The sequence below is a fragment of the Panthera pardus genome, unplaced genomic scaffold (assembly GCF_024362965.1).
Source record: "Panthera pardus isolate Hobbes unplaced genomic scaffold, ASM2436296v1 HiC_scaffold_15, whole genome shotgun sequence".
Classification (NCBI taxonomy): domain Eukaryota; kingdom Metazoa; phylum Chordata; class Mammalia; order Carnivora; family Felidae; genus Panthera; species Panthera pardus.
The window spans coordinates 6009606-6026394 of record NW_026526710.1 but is presented as its reverse complement, the minus strand read 5'-3'; the positions used below and the strand labels follow the sequence as shown (position 1 = coordinate 6026394).

The 16789-nt window shown below is 61.2% G+C and overlaps 1 protein-coding gene across 1 annotated transcript in view; it reads left to right on the top strand.

The window, feature by feature from the left end:
* The window catches only part of RBM19 (RNA binding motif protein 19), a 142894-nt gene that overhangs the window by 82365 nt on the left and 43740 nt on the right, over positions 1 to 16789 (top strand). Inside the window, 1 exon segment of the mRNA XM_019467363.2 lies at positions 13060 to 13165. Within this exon segment, the coding sequence (XP_019322908.2) occupies positions 13060 to 13165 (106 nt within the window).

The window sequence follows — 16789 nt, the reverse complement described above, 5'->3', positions numbered from 1 at the left end:
CCCAGGACGGCCTCCAGCGCCTGCCATCGATTGGCCCGCGCTGTGGATTTGCCGCTCTCGCCTTCCTGCAGACATGTCTCGGCCGTCATCCCCTGTGGCCGCAGGCCTGGCTTTTTCCTGGAAGATCAGATGCTGAGGCTCCTCCGCTCTCGGAGGCACACCCCAGCCTCTGGAATGCCGCGCTCTTTAGAAGCTGCTGTCTGTGTCTGTCGTCATCTCCTCGGCCTCTTCTGTGCTTCCTCCGTCGTTTGCCTGATGGCTTCCGGTGGCCGGCGGGCACGGCTAGAACCTGAGGAGTTCGCTCAAGGGCAGAAGTGGGCTGCTGTGCCCCCAGGGGCAGGGTGGCAGAGGCGGAAGTCAGGGAGCTCCACGGGCCTGGGCGCAAGCCCTCGGACAGACCTCCCCTCGCCCCGGGAGGACTGCCGCCCCGTGGGGTTGCTCTGAGCCGTGAAGGTGGCACATCCGGCCTGGCACCAGCCAGCACCGGCCCCCGCCCCGCCCTCTGGCTCTTGTGCCCAGTGGTGTCTACGATCTGGGTCACAAGAGCGGCCAGAAGCAGGGGCGCCCGGGCGGCTCAGCCGGTTAAGCACCTGACTCTTGACTTCAGCTCAGGTTGTGATCTCATGGTTCGTGGGATCGAGCCCCACGTCGGGTTCCCAAAAGTGACCAGAAACAGAAAAGTAGAGAATAAGCGAGCGTCCGTTCACAACCCGGTCAGCCAGCAGCCATCAGTCTCTCCAACACTTGCAGGCAGTGTCGGCCCCGCCCTGGGGGGCTGGGCACGCTGTAGTCCAGCAGGGGAGACGGACGTCGGTCCTCACCAACAGTCAGAGGTCACATGGCATTGAGGGAGGGGAGTGGGGCGGGTGGCCGGCGTCCTCCACACTGGCATTCTCTCCCTCGCGCCGTCTAGCAGGGCTTTGTAGGTCTATGCACTTGCTTCTGCGTTGAGTAGGTCTGTCGCAGGTGGCGAGATGCGGGCCTCTGAGCTCCGTGGGGCCGGACCCTCACCGCTGGGCACGCACCACAGGGACGAGGGTCCCCCAGCACGTGGCTTTGCCGCCTTCTGCCTTTGAGCATCAGGCCTCTCTGAAAATGTCGGGGCGCCTGGGTGGCTCAGTCGGTGAAGCGTCCGACTTCGGCTCAGGTCAGGATCTCGCGGTCCGTGGGTTCGAGCCCCGCGTCGGGCTCTGTGCTGATGCCTCGGAGCCCGGAGCCTGCTTCGGATTCTGCGTCTCCCTCTCTCCCTGCCCCTCCTCTGCTCACGCTCTCTCTCTCGTCTCTAAAAAATAAATAAATCTTAAAAAAAAAAAAAAGAAAAAAGCCTCTCTGAAAATGTTGACCGCTCAGCGGAAGTCTTTCTACAACACAGAGCGTCTTTTCCTTCTTGTACGGGGGGTGCCCAGCCCAGGCTGCCATTCAGGTGCCGGTCAGAGCCGTCCAGGCGTGTTCGCTGTTTGCCCACATGTGACAGGCCCGGACTGCTGCATCTTGGCCAGTAAAGAATCGTGTTGTGGTGGGGTTTCTTCGGCTAATTCAGGGGTTGGCAAAATAAGGCTCGTGTGGCACCAGGCCCCCCCCACCCCGCCCCTTTACCTGGTTTGGGAAATCGAGTTTTATCGGCACACGGCTGCACCCGTTCATGTACACACTGCCTGTGACCCCTCGCTTTCTGCAGTGTCAGAGCTGAGGAGCTGCAAAGCCAAAAATATTTACTCGGTGGCTCTGGACAGAGAAAGCGTGCGGGGCCCCTGGTCTGATCCGTGCCTGTCGCTTGTCACTTCTTGAGGCCTTTTAGGCGCCCGCCTCTATTAACCGCTTTGCCGTTCTCAGCTGCTCCGGGATGAGAAGTTAGATGAGCAAGTTTGTAAAGTAAAAAGCAAACAGGCTTTCAGCGGGCAAGGGGCAGGGGCAGGGGCAGGGGCAACGGCTTGCCCGCGAATGGCGGGCAGACGCTTAGCGCGTGGGTGTCGTGGCGTCGTCAGTTCTGGGGGCCCCCTGTCTTCCTTCTGGGTCCTCGGGCTTCCAGGCGAGTGGGCAGATGCTGCGTGGCCTAGACGGCACGCGGCCTGCTTTGCTCCGAGCCCCTGGCTCCCCGAGTCTCTGTTCTCGGCCCCTGAGTCGTGGCATTGGCTCCCATCCCATCTATGTTCCCAGGAGGGCTCACTGGACCCGGCCAGGGCCCCTGCCCCTGTCCCAGCCCTTTCTAGAGCTGCTGCCGGGACATCACATGGACTCGCCTGGATGTAGACGTGTGCCACTTTGTGCTCCTCCGGGGAGGTCAGGAGAGGCGGGGCCCAGAGGCCGTGAGTGGGGCATACGTGTTGGTGCACCCCAAGTCCTGCAGGCTGCGAGGCTGCCCGTCTTCAGTCTCCCCAGAGGCCTTCCTGTCGCTCGCTACGTAGAGGGCGGCATTGGTTACTGAGGACTGCTGTTTGGCGCAAAGAACCGGGGGGTTGGGTGGGGGGACCGTCCCCGGGAGCCTTCTAACCCCCAGTGACTGTAACTCCCTTCTGCCCCGCGTGGCCACCTAAGATCTCTACACAACCCCGCGAGCGCAGCGGAAGTTCTCACATCTGTGGGATCCCTTCCCTTCACCTCCTCCTCCTTCTTCTCCACCTGCCATGCATGTTCCCCAGTTAGGACCCGGGTCACTGGAGACTGGTGCCCTTAGTCTGAGGGGTTAGAACAGTCTAGGACTCATTTGGAAGAGAGCGTCAAGCTGATGGGAACCGACTAGAGATGACAGGGATTCGGGGTAGGTGCCGTCCTCCTTAAGGTCCCGAGCCCTGAAATGGATCCAAAGGAAACGCAACTGTCAGGGCCCTTCCGGGGTGTGTGGCGACACGGCAGGGGCAGGAGCCGGCCCCCAGTCAGAGCCATCTGACCCGAGTGTGGGTAGCGGGTGCTCCGAGGTTGAGTGGCTATTTCTCGATTCAGCCTTCCCAGCAGGCCTGGACGTGACCTGGCAGCAGGTGGCATGAGGGGCTGTGGGCCAGTGGGGACGGCGGCCCCGTGCTCGGCCCCCCAGGCCCACCTGAGACAGGGTCCTGCCGGCTGCTCTGTTTTGCCTGGGAGGTCACCCCAGCTTCTCCTGCCCCACTCAGCGTCAGAGGCTTCAGAGTTTGGTGGTATCTTGGGGCCCAGGGGGTCACCCCTTCGTGGTCCTTGCCGGAGCAGCAACAGATTTGGGCAGAACGAAAGGTGTGGAGGGGTCCGCGGGTTTGCCCACGGCGGGTGACTTCCGGGTTCGTCCCACCCGCTTTGATATTCCCTGGGGTTACCGTGGAGATACGGGACTTGGCGGAGATACTAACAACAAGCAAGATACGCAGCGGATCCATTCTTCAACCAGGGTTAAGCCAACAAGAAGGAGGCTGGGCTTGTCTTTTTCTCCCTTTTTCATTTTTTTCCTTCCTCTTCTCCAGCATTTCCTGCACTGAGGATAATGACACCAAAGGGTGTTAAATTGGTTCTGAATGTCCACCTCTGGCTGGCCACATTCTTGTAACGATTTCATTAGCCTGAATTATCCACTTTATTTCCTTGTAATGGGATTAGCTGTACTTGAGGCAGCTGAAGACTAGAGAGGGAGAAAGTGGGGGAGAGCAGCCGCTGTGGATTCCATTAACTCACCCCGGCAGAGGCGTGGAACTGACCAGAACGTGCGCCCCCAGGCCAGGGGTTGCGTCTCGCTCCTCTCCCTCCGAGCACGGGCTGATCGGGGGGGACTCGCTCCGCCCGAGGGGACACGGGGGTGCCTGGGTCTGGCTGAGGGATGCCTCCCTGGGGACAGTTTCTTCCAATTATCTTGTAAAACTGGTGGGTCACGTGGGGAAGACGGAGAATTGCTGCCTTTTTCGGGGCACCAAGAATCACAAGGTCCCATCTGGCTGTCTCACGGCAGCTCTCCGCTGGAAACCCCTGGGGTCCGCCAGGAGGGGCCTGACCGGCCCAGCGGGCTCCTTCTAGCTCCGACCTGAAACGCCGTAGGGCTTGGAAGCCGTCCCTTGCTTGGCACGCCTGCGGATCCTTTTTACGGTCAAGGGCGTTGCCGACACCAGCTTCCGTTTCTTCATTCCCGTTCTACGCCAGGAACCCTGGGTCCAGCAGCCTCGTAGGGCGGGATGATCATTCTTCAGGTGCCGGAGCTGAGCCTCAGAAAGGGGACGTCAGGTGTAGGGCTGGGATCTGAACCCACATCTGACTCCGTGCTTCTGTTTCTTTCACTGATGCGGGAACTTGGCCCCTCGCCGTTGAAACCAGACCCCCTGCAGCAGCTCCCCACCGCTCAGAGCCCTGGCGAGTTAGCGGCTTCACCCCCGTGTGAGTGCTCGGGCCTTCCATGGTTACTACCTGCCTTTCCATCTCCCAAATTACATTTCCCAGCTGCATTCTGAGACATGCTAATAGGTTTTCCTGTTGGCGGCAGGAGGGGTTCAGTTGCCAGATGAGTTTGAAAAATACCATGTCTTCCCTCTCACTTCCAGATCCATCTTGCATGTACCTAGGACCTCCAAGGCACTGACAAGGTCTGCAGCAGAGAAGCTTGCGAAAGTCTCTTGAACCAGACAGCTCTCACATTTATTTAATTCCAGGAGCCTTGTTTCCATAAAGTACCAATGACTATCTTTCAGGACTGGTTTGAAAAATCGTTCTTACAAAGTTGCCTCTTACCTTAAAACTATTTTTATGACATTTTCTAAGGACTCTACTCAGGTTTAGCAGACAGTATTCAGCCTTCATTTGCTTCTTAAATCCTTCAGCCGTGCACAGATGGACCCCCTCTCTTGCAAGGCCACGGTTAAGAGCACAGGCTTTAGAATTTCATTAGGCCTAGGGTTGAGTCCTGGCTTGCCACTGAATATATAGCCTTGTGAGTTTTCCCTCAAATCCCTTAAGCAGACTGAGCCTTAATTTCTCCATATGTAACATAGGTGCATAACTCCTGCTTCACGGGTTGCTGAGGACGGCCTCCAGTTACCCGTGGAATAAACTCAACACCGCTGGGCCCGTTGTGTGCCTTCAAAAGGTGTGACCCCCTCCCCCCGCAAAACATGGCCTATGACAGCCAGTTGGAGGAACAGGAGAAAAACATTAGAATTTCCATTTCTACTTACTTTTTATCTCATGCTTTCAAGTCTTCTAATACTTAAGTATTTAAAGACGTACATATGCAGTGGAACAGTGGTACATACACGTTTCCGAATCAAAAGCGTATGAGTATCGGTGATGAATGCTCAACGCGTGCTCGTTCAGGGCAGGTGTGGCCACAGACTGTCGGTGCCTGGGGTCGATGGCCGTAGAGCAAACCACCCTGGCAAGACCTTCTCTGCAGCTCAAGGAGCTTAGAATCTCACACGGGTCACGTTACGTGAACACAAGCCGGCAAGAGGGCCGCTGGGCCGCAGGGCGCCGGGAGGGACCCGGTCCTGGGTAACAAGGAGGTGAGGCAATTCTGTCACTTTGGAAGTAGACCGCCCCTTCCCACCTCTTGGAACCAAATCGGGACCGGGACCCAGATGTGGCGGTGATGATCGGGCAAGCCCACAGGTGCGTCTGCTCATTTGATTTGGGGACACAGTGTCTCAAATGTCTTGGCCTTGTTGCCAGTATTTAAAAATCTCATTCCTCAGGGGTGCCTGGGGGGCTCAGTCGGTTGAGCTTCCGACTTTGGCTCAGGTCGTGAATCTTGCGGTCCGTGGGTTTGAGCCCCGCGTCGGGCTCTGTGCCGAGAGCTCGGAGCCTGGATCCTGCTTCGGATTCTGTGTCTCCCTCTCTCTCTGCCCCTTCCTGCTCATGCTCTGTGTCTCTCTCTCTCAAAAATAAATAGAACATTTAAAAAAAAAAAAAAAACCCTTTTTTAAAAATCTCATTTCTCAGAAGAATCTCGACTGTAGGCCTGTTTAGAGGAAAGAACAGATCTGCTGTTCCTGGGCCCATGTGTCCAGCTGGCCATCCAGACTGGGGCCGAGTGGCCCCTGCCCCCTCTAGTGGAGCAGTGGCCCTGAACCCAGGGCAGATCAGACTCCCCTCCCCTGTGCCCGTGTGTCCTCTCTCTCTCTCTCCATCTTCCCTTCCTCTCCCCTCCCCTCCTCCCCATTCATCAGTCCGGCCTGGAAACAGCTCAGCCAGGATCACCCAGCTGGTGAGGGCAGAGCCAGGCCAGACCTTCCATTTCCCAGGGCCACGTCCCCTCCTGGCAGGAGCCTCTCGAGAGAGTCCTCGGGCCCCGGCTCTGATTCAGAGATACCATTTAACTGCTCCTCCCCAGGATTCCTCATCTAGAAAACGAGAGGGTCACGCTTGCCTGGAAAGGACCCCGTGAAAGGCTATTGAGAAAAGCTAAATGCTGTTCCCCGTGCCGCTTTTCTCACTTTCTCGGAAACCGGGCCATTTTTCAGCCTCCAAGAGGCAAAAATGAAAGGAAGGCTGGCTCCCGATGGTGAGCAGGTAACCTTTCCGCATCCGGCTCTCACCGTGATGAGTGGTGGGTAATTGGAAAAGTTCAGTCTAACAGCCACCCTTTAACAAGAGAGCGAGCGAGAACAAAAGAGGGAGAAGCTGCACGCCTCAGTCTGTGTCCGCTAAATGTCCCCGAGAGCCCGTGCCCCACGAGGCTCCAGGCCACAGCGTGTCTCCGCTCACCAGGCAGCCTTCGGGGGGGAGCGGCGGCCGCGAGCCTGACTGCCCGTGCCCGCCCCTTGGCCGAGGCCGTCTGCACGGACCCGCGTCCGCCCTTACCCAGCACGGCTCGCTTCTGAACCTCCCAGTCTAGGGACCCGTCCCCTCGGAACTTCTTGAGTCGGCCCCGTCTGTACTTCCTGCTGTTTCTTCGCCGCAGTCGAAGGGGTGGATGTGGGTACCTGGGGAGGGGCTGTGGCCCGTGAAGACGCGTCCTGAGGACAGAAGGACTGAGTGTCCTGCCCCCACACGTGACTGCGTGGCCACAACAGCACAGGCACGGGGAGGACAGGGACCTGCAAGTCAGGGAGGGCCCACGGGTGCCGGGTGGGTGCCCGGATGGTGGGCGTGTGTGCGAGGCACGACCTCTGCCGTCTCAGAGTGTTCTTTCTGTTTCTAGAAGAGGGAGGGCAAGGACAAGGAAACAAGCCATTTCCTCGGTGCGCAGGTGGGACAGTGGCCGGCGAGGGGGGCGAGGGGGGGTGGGGAACATTCAGCGGAATGGCCTCTTTGGAAAGGTGGCATTTGAGCAGAAATCGAATGACGGGCAGGAGTTGATTGTGGGAACGTCTAGGGAAGGAGAGGTCCAGGTAACAAGAAGGGTGAGGTCAAAGGTCCTGAGGTAGGCTTGAGTTTGGTGGCTTCAGGAGCAGGAGGAAAGCCAGTGTTGTTGGATCAGCCTTCCTTTCCCCGTTTGTGACGCTGGAGGTTCGGACAAGGCTGCCTGGATCAGAGGCTTTGGTTTGGACGCCCCGGCTGGGGGGTTGGGGTGATGGGTCCTGTCCCGCAGCCTCACGGTACTGCAGACATCACCTAACGTGGACGGAGGGAGGGGTTTGCCTCGAGGTGGCCCGTCGGCCTGTCTCTCCTTGCCTCGGCAGGGCAGAGAGGGGCCCGCCGCCCGCCTGCCGGCTCTTCCCCGTCAGGTGAGTGTCCCCTGAGACCAAGGCTGGTGTCTGGCCCCCTGTTGCCTCCCTCCGAGCACCCGGCACACAGGGAGCGTTTAGCTGGCTGTTGGTCCACCAGACAGCACCCGTAAGCCCTGCGTGATCCAAGGCACGAGGGGCCAGGCCGCCCACCTTGAGCCCGGTGTGGCTCATTGCCGCCCACGGGACCTGGGGCCAGACCCTTCGCCCCCTGGGGTACGCAACGACTGGCTGAGCGGCCTTGGAGAAATCACATGGCTTCTCTGAGCCCCATCTGCTCCGTTTGTCAAACGGGAGCAGCCGTGCCTCACTCACGCGGCTGCCGTGAGATCCTGTACAGCAGGTGTTTAACATGCCGAGGGGCTCGTAGCCTGGAGTGCTGGGGGAACGGACGGATGTGCTGTGCGTGTTGGAAAAGGGGCTCTATTTGAAAGGCTTTTTTTCTTTTTCTTTTTTTTTCTTTTTGCCAAGAGATTCAGCCCTTTCTTCTTCCCTCCAGAAGGAAGAGAAGGAAGCTTCGGGCGGATTCTTATCGCAAACCGCCCCTTCGTCCTGTTGCGACCACACTGTTGTCTGACTCTGCGTCCCTCGGGTGACGGCTGATTCTTTTTTTTCCGTCAGCAGTGCGCTGAGCACAGGTGGAAGAGAAGTCATGCCAACAAAGTTCCCCACGTGACTCAGCACTTGTGCTGGGGTTGCCGGTTCCTCTGGCAGAGCTAAATAGGGAGGCGGAAAGGACGCACATCCTGGGGACAGAGGGGCCTGGGCTCTTTGTCAAGGTGTGCCCGACCCCCACTTGGTGTCAGCGTGCAGGCCAGAGGGTCGGGCTGCCTCCCAGCCCCCTCATTAAGCCCCGGAACCCAGGCACCAGAGCAGCTGTACGGCTGTCAAGTTGTGCATCTCTGGAGGGTTCTGTCTGCCTCCCCCTCACCTTCCTTTTCTCACTCCTTCCTCCTGATCCCATCGCTTCAAACAAGGAGGGAGCGGACGATTCATCCGTTTTCAGTAGCACAGCCAGAGGGCCCCAGCAGTCGCCGGCCAGGGCTGTGGTCCGGCCACGGGGTGTGCAGCGTGTGCAGAGGGAGGACGTCCCCGCATGCACACACGCACGCGCACACACGCACGCGCACACACACACGCACACACACGCACACATATTGTGCCTGCGTTCGGGCCTGTGTGCAGACATGATTTGCATGCCCAGACCTGTTTACGAGGACCGGGCGTAATTGGCTCGCCTCGCTCAACACCTCGCGCCCCCCCCCCCCACCCCTTCCTCCCCTCTCCCCCCTCCCACCCCTACCCGCCTGGGAAGAAATTAGAAACGTGACAACAAACTCCGGTTGTGGCAAACCCACCGACCGATCTGCCGGCAGTCGTGCGCTCTGGGTGCGGTGGGGCGGGGGGGGGGGGGGGCGCCGCGTGGGGGAGTAATTGGTGAACCCAAGGTGAATGAAATAATTGGAAAAGTGAGGTGCGAGTTTGTTATGAAGTGTGAGCGGGTGGGGGAGGGAAGGAGGGCCGTGTTTAAAAGCCCGCTATGTCCTCTGTATTCACAGCTTCTGATACAGTAATTGCTATTTTGTGGTTTCTATTATCTACACAGTGGGGAGCGTGCGCGTCTCCTTCCCCGAGCGGCAGGGTCTGGGCTGGGGGGGAGTTCCTGGGTGCCCTGTGATTCTCCTCCCTCTCTGGTCCCTGGCGGCCCTGCCCGGCCTCCCCCAGGCAGCGGCCTCTGCTCCCAGGAGATGGGGGTGGGGGGGGGGGGGAGTGTGCAGAACTCCCTTCAAAAGCCACTCTTAAAAATGGCTCCGTGGACCTTCCTGTCAGATAAGAACCTTAATAATGGCTGGTATTTATATATCGCTTATCTCCAAGGAGCTAAAGGTACTTCATCGATTTCCCCCCCCAACCTTTTTTTTTTTTTTTCTTTTTAATTCTCTTTCGATATAGCTGCGAGATCATTAGCATCAGCCTTATATTATCCCGCGCGGTGATAGAAGCATCCAGGACCATCCACCTTCCCCAGCATCGTCCTCCGGCCGGAGGAGCGGCAGCCGTGAGAAAGTGCCCGCCCGGCCGTGGGACGGGGACAGGTCGCTGGGCCTCCCGGCCGCTGGTTTTCTCACCTGGGGAAACAGAGGCAGCGACATTACTGCCCTCCAGTCATGACGCCTAGAAACCGTGTTCGAAATTTTTCTTTTAATGTGTATTTATTTTTGAGAGACAGAGAGAGACGGAGCGTGAGCGGGGAAGGGGCAGAGAGGGAGGGAGACACGGGATCCGAAGCGGGCTCCAGGCTCCGAGCTGTCGGCACAGAGCCCGACGCGGGGCTCGAACCCACGAACTGCGAGATCACGACCCGAGCCGCAGTCGGACGCTCAACTGAGCCGCCCAGGCGCCCCTAGAGTCTGTCCGTAAAAGGCCGAGCACCTCACAGGCATTCGGGCATCGGCGCCTGGGGCCTCGGCAGCAACCACCGTGTCTTGAAGCCTTGCCTGTTCATGTCAGGGCTTCCCGGACCTCGGGGAGTTCCTTCTAAGATGGAACCCTACTCTTGCAGCTGCCCCTTCAGCCTCAGCTCTCTCTGGTGCCATTCTCAGAAGGGAGGGAGAAACACGTTCACATAACCGTTTCCCTGAGCCCTGGAAAGGACTAGGGATTTCCGAAAGGACCAGGGCCTTTGGACACGGTATTTCACGTGTGCAGACAGGGGCCGTGACCTCCCCAAGGCCCCCCCCTTGGATCTCTGCACGTGGTCCCTCGTGGATCCAAGGGCACCCCTCTGCCGTGCACCCCGCCCCCCACCCCGCACCAAGCTCTCAGTGCCACGTCCTCCCGGCCCCGTAAGCACACCGCCTTCCGCCTCTCCTCTCCTCATCAGCTTTTCTCTCCACCTTTTAATTATTTTCCTTGCCTTTCTCCAGACTCTCAGCTGCTTGCCATGCACAGAACGTCCACAGCTTGCAGTGCGCGGCAGAGGGAAGAATTAACCTCAGCCGTTTTCCTCTCCCCCTCCCTCTCTCACGCACACGCTCACATGGGCCAGCTCGCCAGAAATCAGGGCTACGGGGAGACCTGGGCAGAGGCCACCGGGACCGTCGAGGGACAGGATGGTAATCCGTGGGGGCAGAGGCAGGAGGCTGGCACATGGCATGAGTGGGAGGAACTGGGACCCTCCGCGCCCCCGCCACTCCTGAAAGTGGACGGCCCCCGTCCAGACAGTCGAAGGAAAACCGAATGCCATGCAAAGAGAGCTCTGGCTTAACATCAGACCCGCCCGGATTCACATCCTAACCCTGCCACTTGCTAACAGGAGCTGCTGCCTCCCTGAGCTCAGTCTCCCCATCTGTAAAATGGAGTTGGGGAGACTAATTCACCTCGGTGCTGTTCGTACGTACCCCGTGGCCTGTTTTCACGCAGTCCTCAGCACGTCCCCGTGCGTGTCGGCGGCTAGGTACGGGTGGTCGTGTCTGCGGTCCGGGGCTCCTGTGTTCTTGCTTGTTCATCCCACTGAGCCGGGCCCTGGGCTCCTCGCTGCGGAGCCCCTGATAAGCAAGATAGGTGTGGCTTCTGCTGTTGCAGAGCTGAGCTCCATCCAGCCTCAGGGGGAGGCAGAGGGCACCCTGGTGTCCACACCAGTGCCCTGGTTGAGAGGCACGGCGAGCCCGCCAAGGCCGGCAGGAGCCTGGAGCCTGGGGCAGGGAGGAGGGAGGACCCCCACACCCATCGGGGGTCCGCACCCTTGTCGGTACGGCACCCCGCACGGCCTGGGCACATGGGTGCTCACCGAGGCCTTCTCTTACCAGTCTGACCGCTGTCGCGGTCTGGTCCTCGTGCCCTTCAGGCACACCCTCCCTGCAGCCCCCCGTGTCCCTCTGAAGCACCCAGAGCCAAAGGACCGTTTACCCAGCAAGCCTGCGAGAAAGCTCCGCCATCCCCCTGCCCGCCCGCCCTGGCCGAGGCCCCGGGGCTCCCGCGGAGGAGGAGAGGCCGCGTCTGTCTGTCATGGGCTGTGTCGGCCTTTAGGTGGCACAATAAAGCAGGGTTTGCAGGCTGGACTCCTCCCTCAGCCCTCCCACCTCACCTTCCTGCTTGTCCCCACCTGCCCAGCCCCTGGGCCCCAGCCCTGCCGCCTGAAGGAGCCAGAGAGCCTCAGCCGGGGCGGACAGACCGACAGGGCCCCACCGCCTGCCCCCTCCAGCCCCTCCCCTCCCCGGGAGGCTGGCCCTCTCCCCAGCCTGGGGGGAGCCGCGGGGGGAGCTCCGGGCAGACGTGCAGATTCATTTTGAGGATTCATAATGCCGCATTTACCCACCATCCTGCCTTCGGAAATTGGGCCGGCCGATGCCTGGTCATGCTGGCAGGGCCGCGGGTTAACGCCTCGGATTTAGCTTATATCGTTTCACGAGGGCTTACGGCCTTTACTGTGTTTTTCACCCAATCGGTCTTTGGCCCTGAAGCATCCTGGGCCGTTGAGCCCGCGTGTGCGTGTGTGCCCGGGCGCCCGCAAGTGTGTGGAGATTTTCAAATACAATAACAGCTCTTCAGACGCCGCGCACATTAAATATTTATTGGCAGCGATTTGTGCATATATATTTGATAAACGGACGTGAGGGTGGGGTTGGGGCTGGGAAGTGAGACAGGAGGGCCAGGCAGGCCTGATCCTTTTGTCCGGGAATCTCTCACACGCTTATCTGGGAGGAGAGGCCGGTTCCGGGGCTGGGGTGAGGGAGGGCAGGGGATGGTCGAGCTGTGTTTACCTGTTTGATCCCTGACGGCGGGGGGGTGGGGGTGGGGGGGCGCGACATTTTCTTCCCTAGAGCTTTGCCTGATTTTGGCTTAGCAGAGCTCAAAACTAAAGCGCGGAGGTAGGGGAGGTGGGGTTTCGAGGGAGTCGCGGCGCCTGGTTCCCGCGGGGAGCACTGAGGACCCGGGAGAAGAGGCTCATCCTGCTTGCTCAATGCAAGCTTGCTGTGTGCTCGGCTCAGCCGTGCAGGCAGATTCAGGTCAGGAGACCCTCCTCCCGCGTCCGGATCCCGGGCCCTGGCCCTGCCTGTGTGGGTCTGCGTTCCCCCAGCCCACACACGCCTCCTGCCAGATCCTCAGCCCCACAGGCGAAGGGAGGCCGAGGGTGCCAGCCTGTCAGAGGAACCAGAAATTCTCCATCCGTGTCTCCAACCCCATCATCCCTCCCTGCCCAGCGGGAAGGCCGGGATTGGAAAGGAGAAGGCCAGGCACGCCCCGAGCGCGAGCCAGCCGGTGGGGGAGGCGACACCAGTTTACGGTGCGTGTGCATGTGCGTGCACGCACGGGTGCACCTGCGAGCACTTGTCTTTTCTAACCAGAGGGGATGAGTGTGTAAGCTGGTCCTGCCCTCACGCACACACCCCAGCCCCTTTGTGGGCCCCAGTCCTTAGCTCTCCTGTGCTTTGCCCTCTGTCTCTAGCACCTTCGGGGAGCTGAAGACCGTCCGCTTGCCGAAGAAGATGAGCGGGACAGGCTCGCACCGAGGGTTCGGCTTCGTGGACTTCCTCACGAAGCAGGATGCAAAGGTGAGACAGTGATCCCCCCCCCCCCCCCACTCTCCCACCTGCCTTCCGGGCCCCTTGTAGAAGCAGCGAAACGCCTTAACGGATGTGGGCATGTCCCTGCCCCGTGGGGTTTTCCTGGTCTTTCCCTGACCCCGCCAATCTGTGCAACTCCCTGGGAAGGCAAGACCCTGGGTTTTGTTTGGAGGAGGGGGCAGACCTGTGTCCCCCTCCCTCCCTCCCTCCCTCGCCCGCTCACGTGACAGAAGCAGGAACCTGGGATACAAAGTGGGGGAGCGAGTGGGTTTCCCAGGCCTCCCCAGGTCAGCCAGAGTTCCCGGCTGCGAGTGCCCCCCGAAGGCAGGGTCCACGGGGTCGGCCCTGGGAGAGGAGGCTCCCACAGGGACACGTGTCTTGTCCTCATCTTCCCGCTTGTGGCCGGGGCCTGCCGGAAGGTCTGCCCAGGCAGGGGCTGCTGTGCAGAGGCACAGGTACAGAATTCTCCAGAATTCTCCTAGGAGGCAGAACGCCTCTCGTTTCTGAAGCAAGGCGGCCCGTCACGATCTGGGCCGGGCGCAGCGCGGCCGGGGTGGGTGCCGGGCCCAGCCCGGCAGCAGATGTGGGAGCGCAGGCTGTGTGGTCGGGGGGTCTGGCTGTGTTCGCGGCCACTGAATCCCCAGGGCTCCCTCACGAGCCTGCGCGTTTCTCCCTCTGTCGGCCTCCCCTCTCGTCAAGGGTCCGGGGGAAGCGACGGGCGGGCCTCACCCACACTGGGACCCCCTCTGCTTCTCACGAGACCTCCCTGGGAAAAGCAGAGTTATTTGTTAGAATCACACCCGTCGGCCTTTAGCGAGCTGCCATTGCCAGAGGCCCAGTGGGCGGAGCCGGAGGTGACATCTCGGGGACACAGCTGCGGCCTTTGTGGGCCCTGGGAACACGCACAGGCACGGAGGGCCCTCCCGGGACCTCAGGGAGCCTCGCCAGCCACCTTTGTCTCAGCGTCTTGAACTCAAGTGCCTGTTTTGTCCACACGTGGCCGCGTTTGTCCGGACATCTGCTCTCCTTTCTTCTCGGCTGGCAGCCTTTCCCTTGCCTCCTGTCCGCGGCGTCACCCCCTGCGTGCGGCACGCGGGCACCTCTGGGGGGCGGGGGGGGGGGACCCGCATGCGCTCAGAGGGGAGCCACGAGGGGAGCCGTCCAGAGCACCTTCCTGCCGGCAGCTGGGCTCCCCTAGCCCTGCCCCGTGCCTCAGTTTCCTCATCTGACGGTGCGCATGAAACCCTGGCCCATAGTGCTGGAGACAAGTGAGTTATTTCTTCCCCCTTCCCACCGGCCCTGCTCCATCGAGAGCCGGGGTGTCTTCACCCCAGACAGAGGGAAGGGAAGTGCAGGGCAGTGTTTCCTCCCCAGCCTGCCTAACCCTAACCCTGTTGGGGGGGCCTCTGGGGGGTTGGGCGGTGAGGGTACAGAGCTCTGGTCGCCTGTTTGCTCTCAGGGTTCCCGCGTGAGATTGTGACCAGGGAAGAAAAAGCAGGGGGTTCGCCCCTCACCCCCAAGAGAGGCCTCTGATGAGGGGGCTCGTTGGTGGAGGACAGACTCTGAAGCCAGACGGCCTGAGTCGGGACCCTGGTGCTGCCCGTCTGCCGAGGGACCTCGGGCAAGCGACTGACTCACGTTCTGCGTGTTTCAGCTTCCGCGACGTTTACGAGATGGCGAGAGGATTTTCCTCCCCAAGCTGTCGTGAGGTTTGGGTGGGGGCGATGTCCTCGGAGTGGCGCTGGCCCCGGGAGGAGGAGGGTGGCGGTGGTGACAAGGGAGATGCTCTCAGAAGGAGGAGGGGTAGGACGGAGCCGAGAGAAAAGGCGTCGGAGCCCCCCAGCTGGAGGGCGTGTCCCTTGCACACGGCGGCCTCTCTCCAGGGCTGGGGCTGATGTCACAACCGATGTGGCTCCTGGGGCTGGAGGCTCAGACCCGGCGTGGGCTCCCAGCCTCCAGCGTCAATGGCCGCGTTGCCGGGATGCGGTCGGTGGCAGTTTCGTTCCCCGGGATCTCCGGGGCAGGAGGGGCGCCTCAGGTAGACGGGGCGGCGCTCGGCCCCAGAGCCGGGCCGCAGACGTGACTTCGGAAGGCCGGCACGGCGCCCGGGGAGTCACGGAGGTGGCTCCTCTCCCTCCGTCCCTTCCCTGCCTTCCGCTCTGGCCTCCAGGCGGAGAAAGGGCGGCCGAGGACAGCAGGGACTCAGCCCGCGGCCCCTCGGGGGTTGGCCCCTCTGCCCCTCGCCTCCCACAGGCGGCGGCCGGGCTCCTGCGTCCCCGCCACAGCCCTTCCTCTGGGCGCATGAGGACCGGGGCCCCGCGTGCCGGCCAGCGTGCGAGCCGGCCCTCCACACGGCGTGGACCCAGCAGGAGCGCGCCTTCCCCGCACGCCTCCCGTTGCTCTCTTTGCCTCCCGGGGAAGCTGTGCCTCCCTCTCCTTCTCCGTGTCTGTCTGGAGAACTTCATTGTCTTCCGAGTGGCACGGTCAGCACCCGCCACTGACCCAGGGGGCCGCGCGCACTGCAGGCCGACGAACGCGGTTCTGACTGCCGCACGTGTCGAGCCGGCTCGGGGCGGGGCGGGAGGGGGGCGTGAGTCTGAAGACGGGGTGCAAGGCCACGAGGAGACGCCGAGGAGAGCACCCCGAGACCTTTACTCCCACAGAAGGAATTGGTGGGAGTGCCAGGGGGACGCGCCTCACCCCCATCCCTCTGGCGGGCTCCCCCTAAGTGGCCGTCCTCTTTCAGAAGCACTTGGGGAAGGAGGAGTCCTCCTTCAGAAGCCTTTCCGGAGCTTGACTGATCCCTGCCTGACCCACCTGCACCCCTCGCGAGGGGGTTCACTCCCACTGCCCGGCAGGACACCCTCCGTGGGGATGGAAGGCATCACTCTTGGCATCGGCCACCCGGGAACCTGGCATCAGAGCCTCTCCTGGGGGCCCCGGGCCGTGCTCAGATGGGAGGAAAGGAGGAAGGGAGGGGAGGGTGAAATGGGGGGGTTGGTACCAGGGGAGAAGGGAGAAGGGAGAGGGTAACGGACAGCTGGGCGTTCCGTGTTGAGTCTGGGAAGCAGTGGAGAAACTGATAGTCTCTGGCCGGGGGCCGGGACCCAGATACATTGGCTCCCGGGACAGTGCTCCTTCCCCGGCATCAGCCAGCCCCCTTCACCAGCTGGCCGAGGTGAGAATTAGCCCCGGTCCGCCCCTCTAGGCAGCCCCTCGGCAGCCCGCCCATCTGCGCCGTCCCTGCACCCTGCACCCCTGCACCCTGAGTCCTCTGACCTTCCTCCACGACACTGCCTTCCCCCCGCCCGTGCATCATCAGGGACTTTGTCATCCGTCAGGCCCCTCTGGGGCAAGCGCACACCCCCAAACCGTGAAGAGAATCCTAGCACGAGGCTCCCCAGAGGCTGTCGTGGCAGAGCTCAGGGTAACCAGGCAACTGATGACAATAGTCAGAGGCCCCTGCGACCGACCGCACCGGCTTTTGTACGTGATATATACACCACACGCGCACTGTCTCATCCCAACCTGCAGCGGCCCCGGGAATCGGGCAGGAGATTTGCATGAGTCCCTCCCGGTCTCCGCACGGCCGCCGAGCTCTGTCCATGCAGC